At 53.6% G+C, this 14,367-nt stretch overlaps 1 protein-coding gene across 1 annotated transcript in view; it reads left to right on the top strand.

Moving 5' to 3' along the window:
* LTBP2 (latent transforming growth factor beta binding protein 2) overlaps positions 1-14,367 on the top strand; it is a 73,863-nt gene that overhangs the window by 39,221 nt on the left and 20,275 nt on the right. The window contains exons 8-11 of the mRNA XM_052782728.1: positions 289-391; positions 9,284-9,358; positions 13,358-13,480; positions 13,964-14,128. Of these exons, the coding sequence (XP_052638688.1) occupies positions 289-391; positions 9,284-9,358; positions 13,358-13,480; positions 13,964-14,128 (466 nt within the window). The remainder of the gene's footprint in view (positions 1-288; positions 392-9,283; positions 9,359-13,357; positions 13,481-13,963; positions 14,129-14,367) is intronic.

Here is a 14,367-nt window from a genome sequence, read left to right as displayed (position 1 = left end):
TGATATCATCTCTGGTTCATCTCCTGCTCTGTTTGATGTCCCCTTCCCCTCCGAAGGGTGCAGTCGAAGGAGTCTCGTGTTTTTCTCTCTGCTACTGTCTTAAACCGCATCCCCGGTCCCACCACGTCCTGGTGGGGAGCTGTGCTGGGAGGGCCGTGCCAGCCTCTGACCCCAAACCATAGTCCCCCGTGCTGGCTCTGCCACTGCCGCACCAGCCAGCCGCAGTGGACAGGCGTGCGTCCCCTCCCTGTCCCACAGAAGCCTGATCCTCTGGTCCTCTCTCCACAGTGCACAAACCCCCTGCCAGGGCTGACCAAGCTGGAGGACTGCTGCGGCAGCGTGGGGCTCTTCTGGGGTGCGGACTGGTGCCTGGCCTGCCCCCCCCGGCCAGGTGAGTACTGCCACTGCCTGGGATGGTGCGAGGGATGGCCTGCACCCTTGGCAAGCAAAAATGGTCAGGCTGCCTCACGCAGCTTGGGAGGCATGGACCAGACCCGCGGGTCCCCTGCCGTGTGGCTCTCCCTTGCCCAAGGCCCTTGGGGATGGGCGGCATGTCCGAAGTGGTGTGGAGGGCCATGCTGGCTGCTGCCCTAGCCCATGCACCAGGGAGAAGCACTCTGGTTTGGCTGCTGGCCCCGGGCTCGGTGCTTTCTCCCTAAATTGCCCCTGCAAAACCCCGGTGCAGCTGGCGGTTCCCGCCGTGCTAGCCTTGCTCAGAGGGAGAAACGGGAAAAGAGTGGCCATGGTTTTAGGAGGTGCAGTTCTAGATCGGTGGAGGAGGCCGCAGACTCGGCCCTATAGAGTTACGGGCTTGCTCTGAGCCCAACATGGGCTTGGCAGGGGCTCTGGAAATAACACTACATCAAACAATTGGCAGGAGCGCAGCCGGGGTCCGTTCCAGGGGCACAGGCGTCCAGCTCCGTTTCTGCTGCACTTGGGAGCCGGACAGACTGATCCAGCGGGAGACGGGGATTCCTCGGCTGCTTCGCTTGGGGTGCTCTGTAACAGGCACAGCCCCTCGTGCCGTGGCCCCATCCCATGTTGCAGTGGAGAGGCCATGCTGAAGAACTCCTGGCTGGGGGGAGGCAGCCCCACAGGCACAGTGGCTCCGGCAGCCAGTGCTGACCGGGTCTGGTGCAGGGCAAGTGCACATGTCCAATGCAATGCAGGCAGGGAGCTGCTCACCTCTCCCCTGCCTGCCTGCCACCCGTCATCGCTGCCTGGCTGCTCATTCACATGCCTTCACTGGGTCGAAGGACTAAAGTAAACAGACCCCATGGTCCAGGAGACTTTGACCCCTGAGGAGAGCAGAGGTGTCCAAGGTAGCAGGTTTTGTGCAAGTAAGTAAGTGTGGTGTTGGCACCTTCTAGCTCTGCCCAGAGACTGTCCTGCTCACACGCACACTCCCAAGAGCTGTTTGCATCTTGTCCTCCCTTGATTCGGTTCCTCCTCAGCCAAGGGTAGGGCCAGCTGGAGCCAAATTCCTCGCAATCACAGATGAGATTGTCAGCATCCTGGAACCCAGCGCAGATCTGGGGAGCTCTGATTGCTGTCATCTTCCCGCCCTGCATGGCTCTGCTGTGGCCCCGGGCCACGCTGCTACCTGCCTGCCCTTGTCCATGTGCCAGCCCCAAGGGAGCCTTGGGCACACGTGGTATGGGGGTGACCACAGGGTCTCCAGGTTCAGCACAAACAAGGAAATGCCCCACACAGGCCTCAGCCCCCTCATCTTTGTCCCTGACCTTCACATCCCAAGTCACGGCTTTCTCCTCCCCATCCCACAGCAGTCTCCCCGTTTCTCACCTTGTATCTCTGTGATCCCCCATTAGCAAGCAGGGGGGCCGCTTAACACTTCGGTTAGGCTGCAGATGGCTGCAAAATTGCTGCAACTCCTTTCTCTTTCTCCGTGCCAGGATGCTAGGTATTGCTTGGTGGCCAGAGCTGCAGCGGTGATTTAGATCTTCAGGCTTCAAAACGTGTTTGTAATAACAGGCTTCCAAGACATGAAAACAGGCACGAAATACCCCCATGTGCTCCTTGCAGTCAGCCAGCCAGTAGAGCAAATGCACTTAAGAAATGCCTCCTAGCTGCCAGCAGGTCCCACTTCCACAGCTCAGCGCAAGCCCTGTGTCCCAGCAGCAGATGAAACTCGAGGGAGGTTGTCACTGCTGGTCTTCATTGAGTGGACAGATGCTTGTCTGGCTTTTTTTCAGATTAATTCTATGGGGATATGAAAAATGTATCCCCGTGGGTCTTCTGTCTTCCTGTGCCACAAGAAAATCCCATTCTCAGTCCTTCTGGCTTTGGGCAATAAAGTTCCCCCTTGGAGACCAAATGGCTCCTGTTGATTTTGGCAGGAGTTCAGGCTAGTTGAAGGAGCTGTTTTCATCCTCTTTAATCATGTGCAAGTATCTCCCTCCTTTGGCTACCTCTGCTTAACTGCCCCATAACCAGCCCCACATGCAGGAGACCACACAGTGCAAGTGAAGAGAGCTGTAAGGCGGGCACTTGATGGAGGCAGCCTAAGAGAGCCCGGCTGTTTTGAAGTGAGAAGCCCAGGTGGCTGGCATGGTTTTCTCTGGTGTGCTGTCTTCACATGCGAGAGATCTTGCCCTAGAGTGGAGCCAGGGAAACAGTCTTTTCTCCATGATCTTGCTACTCTAACAGAGCCATCAAGCACTGTGACCTCACATTGCCCCGTGCCTCCTCCGCCAGAGCTCCCAGGTCCACGCCTGTCCAGTGTGAAGGCATCGCTCTGCATTGTTCCTGCCTGTCGACCACATCCCACACTCACATTCCTTCTGTCTCCTGGTCTTGCTGGCCTGTGTTGTGCTCACTCAGTCACTGGGCTGTAGTTCAGTGACCTGGTGTCTCATGCACAGAGATAACATGTCCCGTGGGTCTTTCCAGCTTTCTTCTTGGCACTGTGGTCTTCACAGAGAACTTCTCCTTGCACTCGTGTGTCCCGGGGAGGCGTGCACCAGAGCAGACTTGACAGCACTGGGAATTTAATTCCAGCAGCCAGAGACAGAAATGGCAGAAGCTAGTTCAGTGTAAACACTTACAAATGTACAGAAGTGCAGCCAGGCAAGAGCTAGACAAATGGAGAGCTTGTTTGGATTGACTGTCTGCCCGAGACACTGATTGTTAGTAGAGTCTGGATACGTCCGGATGTCTCCGTTGACTGCAGCTTTCATGTTTGGTACGTGTTTGTGTACGGAAAGACATCAGAGAAGAAGAATCGGAGGCAGGCATCCGTCCGAGTGAACCTGCCATGACCAGTCCCTGCTATTTTTTGTGTTTTGCCCAGCATCAGAAAAGCCAAAGCACTTGAATGCTTTGCCTGCATCCTAAAGAGAGCATGTTAAAAGCTGAGTTCAGAATTAAGGTAGGGGTGGCATTGACCTGGCCCAGGACTCTCTGAAGTGGGTGTTACATTAGTTTCAGAGGTTTCCTTAGGCTCTGCTCAGGCTTTTGGCTGTCTGGTTTGCTGCTGGGAGGGTGTTTCTTGTTAGGCCCCTTCAGAGAAGTGGGCACAGAGATGGATATTCAAGCAGGCTGAGTAGAAGTCGCTGGGAGTTTGCTGAAGATGGGACCCCCAGGATATGTCAGGGACAGCCCTGGGAGAAGAGGGAGAGCCAAGAGCTTGCTCCGTGAGCTGTTGGGGCAAAGGCTGTCACCCAACCCATGAAAGACAGAGATGAGCCGCAGGCAGGGCCCTGGAGAGTGCCAGGACACCTGCATGCTGTCGTGCGGCTGCAGTCCTTCAGCTCCGTCTGGAGATGGCTGGATGAAATGTACTGCACTGCAAGATACGATAAATCAGATGGAGACATCCAATGACCCTCCTCGGTCTTTAGTACTCGGAGGAGGCAGTGGAGCACACACTAGAACAGGGAGGTAGGAGCATATGGGAGCTAGAATGTAAAATGTGGAGAAGACTGACAGTGGGGAAAGGGATTTGGAGGCTGAGGAGGCAGCTGAAGTAGAGACACTTGGTCATGGCTGGGACGAAGCCTAAGGACCAGCAGGGTATTTGAGCAGTGCTGGTGAGGAAGCTGTGCTGAAGCAATGTCCTGTCCCGTGGCAAGCTCAGGATGTGGGGTTAGTAGCAGGCGCACTGCTGGTCAGAGCTACTCCTGCTTACCTGCCAGACCATATACTATTTTGGGGTATACAGTGGTCTGTGGAGAAGAACATGCTGGAACGAAGTCAAGAGATGGTCCACATAAACTAAAACCAACAAGACACAAGCTGCAGGTCGACACATACCCCAGGGCAGGTGTGGATTTGGACACTGGTTTCCCTGAAGCCTTGGCCCTCCTCAGCCATGTGGGGAATAAAGGAAACTGGTAGCAGAGAGTTCTGCCCAGAGGGGGTCACAGCCCTCCTCTTCCACCTCCTCCCTGTCCCTGAGACCACACACCTCTGCGACCAGCAGCGCTCCAGGAGAAGCCCATACTAGTGATGGGCACCATCTCCGGTACTGCCCAGGAGCTACAAGTCTCACCTTTCTGTGTGGGTTTGGGGGACTTTTGGGGTGCAGCAGTAAACCTGCATCTTCCAGGTCCTGATTTTTCAGTGCCCCCTGTCCCTTATTTCAGGCTGCAGTCAGCACCCACTGGTTGTGCTCACTGCAGATCTTTCTGGGCTGCTTTTGCTCCTCCTGCCTATGGGTTTTAACAGCATTAAGAAACAAGTCTTTGAAGGCTATTGTTTTGGTTTTATTCCCACTCCCCGTGTTTTTTCAAGTTTTTTGTCCTAGAGAAAAGTCTGAATTTCACTGGAAAGTTGGATCTTGTAATGTCTGGCTTGGCATCCACAGCACTCCCCAAACAGACCTCCCACTGCGAGAGGGGTGGCAGCTCACCCATGGAGCCGTAGTCATCAGAAACGCCGAGCAGCTCTGCAAGCCACACGCTCCCCTGCACTGTGCCTGCAGGCATTGAAACAGCCACAGGAAACCCCTTGAAAATCATCCCCCTGGTCTGCTCTTGTTGTGATTAGATTGGGGAGGATACAGGAAAAGAACCCTGGAAATATGGGAAGGAGCCTATGGAGGAGGCTGGTTCTGCCACTGCTACACCCATGTGCCACAGGGAGTCTGTCCAGGACAGTAAAGAAGGGCTGGATGTGGGGAAAGAAGCTGAAACCTCTGCAAGGATGTGGCAGTACCGCAGACAACAATGCTTAACCTGGGGAAGCGCAACATTTTCCGGACTGCCTTGTTCTGTAGAGTGCTTGTTTTGCCCATCATTCATCTGCAGCATCACGGTCTTGGCACACAAGAGCACAGTGTTGCAAAAGTGGGGTTTTTTTAGGTACAGAGGTATTTTGTCCTAGCTGGAAGACAATGTGGGAGCAGAATGAGGAGACTCTGTTGAAACGACCCCAAAGGCCAACAGTAATTACCAGAGTCTTTTTTTCCTTCAAGCATCTTTTTCACCTTGAAGTTCTTTATTGACCATGAGTAGAGCAGAGGGCTTAGTTTCATATTGCACATCAGCACTGGTGCATGCCCTCCCCACCCCTGCTACCCTAGCCTTTGTTGGGGCATTGGAGAAAGTCTTGCTGGAACCTGCCTACCACAGACTACCCAGAGGAGAGGAGAGCAGTTGTGACAGATCTGGACTGAAGGATTTGTGTCCTCTCCCTCTTGTCCATTCTGCCTGGGAACTCAGCTTATCCCCACAGCCACAGCCCTGTGTACTTCTTGGCCTGGCATCTCCAATACATTTACTCTCGGGAGACTGCTGTGGGGTCTGAGCTGCTCTGCTCTTCTGCCAGCGAGTTCAGCAGCTGAGGTCCTCTCTGCAGTGGAGGCTGATCTTCTCTGCTTCACACTAAACCAGGCTGAGGTTTGACTGGGTCCACCACCCCCACCACTCCAGATGCTACGAGACCACGCACTCTGGCTCCTTTCATCTCCCACGTGCTAGAAAATGCAGGGCAAGCAGAGACACCACAGCCACCCTCCTGATTGCATGCTCGTGCCCACTGCAGGCACGGGGAGATGCCTGGGGTCCAGCCCGGATGGGGGTTCTTCTGTGGAGTTGATCCGGGGTCTCCAGAAATGTCTGTAAGTCCTGAAAGTGGCAAAGGAGTTCAGCAAGGCAAGGTTTCTCAGAGAGATAATGCCTTTTGTTTGATATATGGAAAGAGTTGAAAGAAATGGGCTAGATTTCAGCAGCCAAGCATTTCCTCACTTCTCATCTGACCGCAGGCTTGCCTCTTCCCCTTTTAAGAGAGTGATGTTGGCTGGCCTAATGCAATGTATTATCTCACCCTATAAACCTTGCCTTGCTCAGGCCTTTGTGGCTACCACCACTAAAAGTGGTTTATTTCCACTTCACCATCAGCCTGAGCTTCTTCATCCCATCTTCAGAGAGTGTTTGGGGAGCCAGGGCCTTTGGGTAAAGCCTGTTCCCCTGGGAAGTGATGGAAAACTAGCCCAGCTGCTTAAAGATCATCCTGCTAGGCTGCAAAATCCCTCTGCCTGATTTCCATGCATTCATTTCCCTTCTTACTCTGCTCTGTTCGAGTATTGTTCTAGCTGGGGACAAAGGTGCTGGTGGGAGTCCTGGTCTGTGGCTGCTTTTTGCTCACCTCCAGCCTGGGTCTGTGAGCTCCTTTGTGCGCACCCGGCGCCACTGGGGATGCCTGGTGCCTGCAGAGCTTGTAGAAAGCAGCACCGGGTGGTGGGATGAAGCAGAGCTGGACGGAGTGATGAGGAGAGTCGAGGGGGAGTCCTGGTGTGCAGGTACCTGCTGAGCATATTGCTTTGGCACAGTGCCTGCGGGGCTGAAGTGCCCAGGAGCCAAGGCTCTGAAATCACACCTTTGAATCAGGAGCCAGAGCTCCCTGCCCTCAGCAAGACTGAAATCCCTCTGTCTGACACATGCAGCTCAGCTGCTCCATCCCCAGCCTCAGGCTCTGGGAGAACCCCTTTCTGGAGAGAGTATAGATAGACAGACAGGCAGACAGACACAGGAGACTGGGACCCCTGCGGCTGTGGATGCTGACAGATTTCTGCCCTGTCTGATCACCAGATCAGCTTTTTCCCTTTGCTGGGTTCCAGAGGAATAGCCTCCAAAGCCAGTCTCACACTCCTACCAGCTACATGGGAGAGGGGTGGCTGCTGATCCCCTTTGCAGGAAACTCAGGTGTCCTAGGCTGGTTTTTCAGGGGGTTTTGGCCATCTCTGCTGTAGTTCGGCAACATCAGAGCTCGTGGAAGGAAATGGTCTTCTGCTCAAGTAACTAAGTACAAAGCTGAGAGTTAATAGCTTACATCCTCCTGCAGCCACACGCTGTCTTCCCTTGTGGCCAGGTCCTGGCAGAAAGAAAGCAGCCTCCATCCAGTACTTCAGAAAGTGTCTTGGTTCCCCTTGGTACAGAGAGATCTGCTCACATTACATTAGTTATTCTTTCCAGGGAACATGGGTTTCTTTGCAAAATTAAGACATTTGTCCGCAGCTTCACAAGTGATTTGCTGCAGTAATGAGCTGCATACTTCTGCAGACTGGAGTCATACGAGTGCTGAGGTGACATAAGACCTGCACGGTCACCCCCCATCACTAGTATTTTCTGCCTTGCCCTCTCCCCAGCAGCATCTGGCAGAGGGATGCTGCAGGATCTGTTTCTCCACAAAGGCTTTTCAGAGAGTGAGTGGGCTCTGACACATCATCACTGTTTGATCTCCAGCATGCTTGGCTCCCCATCGGAGGGCTCACATACAATGATCCTGCTTCATTTGAGCGTCTGTTATCACATCGTGCAGAGGCTGACAGATGCTTCCAAGCATCATTAATGCCTGTCGGGAGCCCCAAGCCCACAGGCTGTGGTGTGGGAGGACCTGGAATCCCACCGGCGTGCTGAGCCTGGAGCCCATGAGCCAGAGGTTTCTTTTCCCTTCCCAGAAGGTTGGAAATGTACCCAGAGATTCCCAGTATCACCAGTAACCCCCTTGCCCCTAACATCCAGATATTTGTAAGCACCTCCTGCTTACAGTTCATGATGGGACTGTTGAAGGGGGTGAATAGATTTTTTTGTCTTAGTCATTCATCCAGCTGCTGAGGATCTCTCTGCACCCAGAAAACCTTGTAGCTTCATTTAGTATACCTGGGGAAAACAGGCTTTCTATTCTCCTTCCTGGTACAGGCTGGTGAACAACTTGTTCTCCTGTCTTTTATTTCCCGAGCGCCTTTATCCTAGGAAGCTGCTCCCTAACTTTTGCCTTTCAAGAAGTGTCCTAGAATGGCTTTAAACTGCTTTATAGGGTCAGTGTCCAGGACAAAGAGTTATGGACATGCCTGTTCCCTGCCCCCAGTGCACTGTTTGTGTTCTTAACCTTTGCAGGGTCTTTCTGACCATCTCCTGCTGCAAGGATGGTCTCAGTTTGTCCCTGGTTCTCAAAAGCTGCAATGCGTTAGGAATCTGCCAGATCCTCAGTATAGCTATTGCCATGGAGGGCTTTCCATGTATGACACCAGGGTGTGAGCTACTGATGCCAGGCAGGAGGAATTCAAGTGGTAGGAATATGGCTGGACAGTCACTTAGCTGTTACACACACTTCTTGTTTCCAAGTGTATGGTCCAGAAAATTAAAAAGAAACCCCACCCTGGCAAAATCCCATCCAAAGCACCCTTCTTCCTACCCCACCCTGTGCTTACTCACTTCCCAACCCATCACCTTCTGATTCCCTTCCCCTTGCTCCAAAATACTGTGCCTAAATTTGACATCCTTGGAATTTATGGGCTACATTTTACTTGCCTTTAAAAAATTTGGAGATTTAATTGTGCGGGTTATAGGCCATTTTGAAAGCCACAAAACTATTTTAAGCAGCAATTTGAAATTTTCTTTGATGAGAGTGATCGGGGCAGGAAATCACATGCAGTAAAAAGGGGGGAAAATGTATTCAACAGGCCCCAGGCTGTTATTTCAGCATTTTGTCAAGGACCTCTGTCATTACTTTAACTCTGATCCCTCTTGTCATGTGTCACCTGGCTATCCAAGCTGGCCTGGGAGGAGCCAAGGTGACACAGTGATAGATATGAAGCACAGGCAGCACCTCTGGGTCACCAGGTTGGCACTTGCCAAGCAGCCGAAGACCCTGCTTGGGAAATATGGCTGTTCCCACCTTTCCCTCTGCCATGGGAGTCATTGGAGGCCCATCCAAGGCAGGCCTAGGGACCCTTTCCCCTCCACAAGGAGGACAGAAAGAAGGTAGGATGCTGGTGGCTGCCTCTACTGCTGACATCTCACACTGTTTGCTTTCTTCCCAGCACATCCTGTGATTGAGAACGGGCGGGTGGAGTGTCCCCAAGGATACAAGAGGCTGAACCGGAGCCACTGCCAAGGTAAGGATGCTGCTTTCATATCTCTCTCTCCTTCCCACATCCACTGTCAGAGCTGTAACTACCTACACATGTAAAATACAATTATCTAACTCCCTGATATAGATCTGCAAAGAATGCAACTTATAAAAATCTCTGTGCTTTCATCAAGAATGAAGGAAACACAGGTAACAGTGGACTGCATGACTTGGCTGATAAGCATAGTCAGCGCGTAGTTGGGCCAGCACAAGAAAACTCACCTGTTAAATCCTGCTGACCCAATAAGGACCTATGTTGCTGCTGTGCTAAGTGTGAGTGTAAAAACATTTCTCCTGTAGTCTGAAGCAACAGAAATTCTGTTGCCTGAAAACATTTGGGAAGGTTCTCAGCTTGATCAGTTGTTCATTTACAAGTGGGAGAGTGCCATAAAAGTGATTCCTTCTGTTCCGAGTGTGTCACTTGTCCATGCTGCCAGACTGCCCTGCCTGCCCCATGCTGCTGGGGTCTATCCACTTCTCATTCCTGCGGTTCCTCAGCTCCATATGAGGAAGGCGCCATCTCTCCTCTTTTTTCTCTGGTTCATGTTTATTTGGCATCTCTTGGATCCACAGTGCTTGTGTTTTTCTGTGTTCTGACTGAAGTGGAATTTTACGGTTTCCTTCTCGTGATTCATAAGCTGAGAGGTGTCATCTCGAAGATGCAGCAGGGAGCCTGGGCCCAGGCCCAGGGCTGGCAATCCAATGACTCATCTCTTTTAGCTGGGACTTTCCACCATGCTTACTTAATTAATGATTCAACCTCCCAACATTGTCCTGGGGGAGAACTTTCAACAACGCAATGGCTTCTATTCTGCTTGTCCTCAGATCTCATCCCTTATGCAGCCACAGACAGTGCTATGGGTATGAGGAGCTACCCGGAGACAATGAATAGGAGTTGGAGGAGCAGAGCAGCTGGAGGGACTCATGTCAGCGAGCAGAGACCTGTAGTGCTTGATCTGGATTTGCGTTCCCTCTGGAGCAGGGAGAGGCTCAGAGGAGCAGAGGGAGATGGCAATGTGGAGTTGGCCAGGAAGATGTTTTTCAACAGGAAAAAGCATGAACCAGAGATTTGTGCCTCTGCGTGCTCCTTTGTAAGCTGGGCTGGAGGAATACTGTTCTGCAGGCACTCTGCTTCCTCAGGGTGCTTTTCCCATGTCTGCTGTTGCAGTGGGACTTGTGTCAGGAAGCCCAGCATTTCACTTCAGGGTCCAGAGTGAGCAATTTGGCTGATAGACTATGGGAGAGGCTACATGGGACCTTCTCTTGCCAGCCCAGGTAGGAGGGGAGCTGAGGGGCTGGACAAGGGCTGATGGTTCCTGAGGCCATTGGTTGTAAGAGAGGAGCTGAGCTGGGAAGCAGCTGAGCTCTGGTTTTGCAGGCTGTCGTCAAAGCACAGGTGGTGACTAGAGGAGGGCCCTCGCAGAAGCCCGCTTTCCTCTGTTCTGTATGGACAGAAAGGGTTGTCTCTGGTGCCTGCCAGCAGAGGAACAAATGTCTCATCTCTGCAAGATCTTCTTTCCTTTCCTTGCTGCACCCCATTGAGCAGGAACAAGGCTGCATGAGTTGAGAGTGTCTGGCAGACCCAGCCAGGGAACCTCCTGGTGCTGCTGGGACCAGCAGGAAGGATGGCACTGGAAGGGATAATGTGGTTGCTAGACATGAGACAAACCTTGTCTTGGAGGCTCAGTGATGGGGAGGTGTGCATGCACAGCAGTCACTGCACAGGACACACGCCAGCATCTTGGTGTCCGTATATCCCTGGTGTCCGTACATACTTGGTGTCTGTTGCCGATTCAGGTCCTTTCTGCTCACTAAGCGCCAGGATAAACCAGCCTGCACCTTTCTACCACAGGCTGCCTGACCCAGCGTGGCTGTTTCTAAGGAGCATCGGCAGGCTTCTGTGGGGTGGGAAGAAGCAACTGAGACAGCTTACAGATCTCAGTTTGTGGTCCCTGAGGCCTCTTCTTGTGGGCTAGCCCCGTCCCTGGCATGCTGCAGGGGGTAGGAGTGCGTGGCCCCAAGCGCGCCTGCCTGCTTCTGTTCCCTGTGGGGATTTCCACTGCGGGTGGGTCCTCTGCTGCCAGTGGAATAGAGGGGGTTGGACTGAGGCCGGGATGTGGCCCTGTTTTAAATTAAGCTCATAAAGCCTAGCCCTCGGTGCTTGTTTGTTTTGTGCTCTCATTACTCTAATCCCTTCAATCCCTTTGGTTATGTGAAGGCCAAACACTTCATCCAGTTGGTGTGTCAGAGCAACACAGCGTTCCAACAGTGCCGGGGAGTGACAGGGATGAGCCCCGAGGCTCCTCCAGAGAGCCCAAGCCTCTTCTCTGAGTGGGTTTCCCAGTACATTTGGGGTCTGGCCACTGGTTGTTCTCATGAAGTCTGTCCTGTGCTTGCTATGGAGCAGGAAACCATTACATTATGCAGCCAAATCCTACTCTTCCCTGGCCTGCTGCACAACCCTGTAGCGTTGGTACTTCCAATTCACTGAACATCATGGTCTGGTCTTGATGGCCGCTGTATGTCTCAACCATGTACGGGGCAGCTGGTGTGGTGAACGGGGTAGTTTAAGAGCACAGGACTGGGGAGGACCTCTCGGATCCTTAAGTCTGAACTCCAGCTGTCATAGCTGGCTGTGTGACACCCCCACTTCCACCAAGCAGTGATGCTTCAGCTCTGAGGAGTAAGGTAGTGCTGTGAAAGCCATTCCTGAGCCTAGCTGTTCTCAGTCAGGCTCTTCCAGTATCTGCATTTTTCCAAGTGTCCCAGCAGCCCACCTCTGCACCCCTTCCACCTTGAGAGTCTCTAGAGCACCACTGGGTGCTCTCAGGGCACCTGAGGTCTTACCAGGGCCTTGTACATTGGCATTGGGACTGCCCTATGTGTGTTTGTGGAAAAGTGTTTGTGATGCTGCCTAGCATCATGTTGGCATTTCTTGGTCTTGGCAGCTTGCAGCTGTCCTGTGAGCAGCGAGTGTGCCCAGGTCCCTCTCACTGCCTGCTCCCACCTCTTAGCTTGTAGTATATGTTCCTGTGATTTGTCCTGAGGTGGTGCTGAGGTTCATCCCGCTCCTGCCACTCCGTGCTCCCATCCAGCTCTTCCTGCACAGCTTGTGCCTCCTGACACAGCACATTTCATCAGCACGCTGACTTTTCTGGGCCAAGCTCTTTAGTGAAGATATAAAGCTACATCAATCCATGAGGAGGGCTTCCTCCTCATTCTCCACCATGAAAGTTGCGCTCAGCTCCCCTTTATGCACCTTTTGCCAATCCCTGTCTTCTCCGGCTTAGCTCATACATTCCCACATGGTGCTGCTGTAGGAAAGGCTTTACTGCAGGCCAAATGGGTGAGCCTGACAGTGTTTCCCTGGGATAAGCCCACCTCCCTTCCTGAAGACTGTCTGATGCGTGCTGAGTCAGGGGCAGAGGCAGAGCTTGAGGCAGGGCTTGAGCTTGGCAATGTCCGACTTGCTCAACCTGTTCCTGGAAGAAGACACCAGCGCAGCCTGGCCCACCATCCCTCCACCTCCGAAGGACATCAGTCACTGTCGTCCCCGTGTGCTGGCACTGAGTTTCTTAGCAAGGATACTCCGTGGATGACAGCTCCACACGAGCAGGACCAGGGATCAGGTGAAAGGACAGGACTCACCAGTCCAGGCTTGCAAACGACAACCGTGATGGCCGTAAGAGTGAGCCTGCTGGGGTGGCTCACCATAGGACCCACATCTGTTTTCCATGAGGACCGTGAAGCAGAGCAATCATTCACAAGCCATCCCTCCAGCTGCAGCGAGCGAGCTCTGCACTGCAGATGTGGGACTGCTGTCACTGTGGAGGTCCCCACCGCACTGCTTGGTGCGGAGGCTGCCTCAGACACCAGCCTGGCTGAGACCCCCTTGCTCTGCGGCACCTGAATGGGAGGCACGGGGTAGGGGGTTCAGTTCACCCTCAGCTTCCTCACATCTCACCAGGCTCTCTCCTGTCCACAGATATCAACGAGTGCTTGATGCAGGGCCTGTGCAAAGATGCCGAGTGTGTGAACACCCGCGGCAGCTTCCGCTGCACCTGCAAGCCTGGCACCATGCTGGACCCGTCCCGTAGCCATTGCATCTGTAAGTGCTCCAGGGAACCCCTCACTTTGGGAAGGGGCCTGAGAAGGACCCCACGGCTGAATGAAGGCTGCAGCGTGCTTCGCATCTCTTGCAAGTGCGGTTGAGTTACTCTATCCTGCGCTTGTGTGCAGGATAGGTCCCCATGCCTCGGGCCCACTTCATTCATTGTTCTTCTCCAGGGACATATCATGGCCCCTCTGGAGCCTGGAGGGGACGTGCTTGTGGTGCGGCAGCATAGGACAGAGCCTTCTGGGTTGAGAGCTCCCACAGGAGCTGGATTTGCTTGGGGCTGGCGCTGCTGGGGGGATGGCCTGATGGCTGAAGGCCAGGGGATGTTCTGGCAAGAGGATGGGGCAGCCCTTGGGACAGGCTGGGAGGCATGGGCAGAGAAGGGCCCGAGGGGGAGAGACTGAGTGACTCCCATTCTCTCTTTGGAGAGCATAGAGCTTGACCTCTGGCACTAACCCTGCCATTGTGTTTCAGCGGACAAAGCAGTGTCGATGGAGCAGGGGCTGTGCTACCGCTCTGCAGCCGGAGGCGTGTGCTCCTTTCCTCTCTCCCACCGCATCACCCAGCAGATCTGCTGCTGCAGCCGCGTTGGCAAGGGCTGGGGGAAGAACTGCGAGGAGTGCCCTGTGCCTGGCTCAGGTGAGATGTGCCTGCTTCGGCTTTGCCTGCTCTGGCTAGACTGGGGTTTTGGCTTGCCTGAACTTGCTGCCACGCAGATGGCTGCAGGACCCAGAGCTGAACGGTGCAAATGCTGGCCTGTGAGATGGGTACAGCAGCCCAGGAAGCAGACCTGGGTAATACTGGGAAGACAGAGAAATCCCTGATGGGAAACCACTCTGTACCAGAGGGAGAGCACAGCCATGTCTGTGCCCGGCTTT

Source organism: Harpia harpyja, chromosome 3 (assembly GCF_026419915.1).
Source record: "Harpia harpyja isolate bHarHar1 chromosome 3, bHarHar1 primary haplotype, whole genome shotgun sequence".
Taxonomy (NCBI): Eukaryota; Metazoa; Chordata; class Aves; order Accipitriformes; family Accipitridae; genus Harpia; species Harpia harpyja.
Note: the sequence above shows the minus strand (reverse complement) of the source record. Positions and strands in the feature narration are given on the sequence as shown.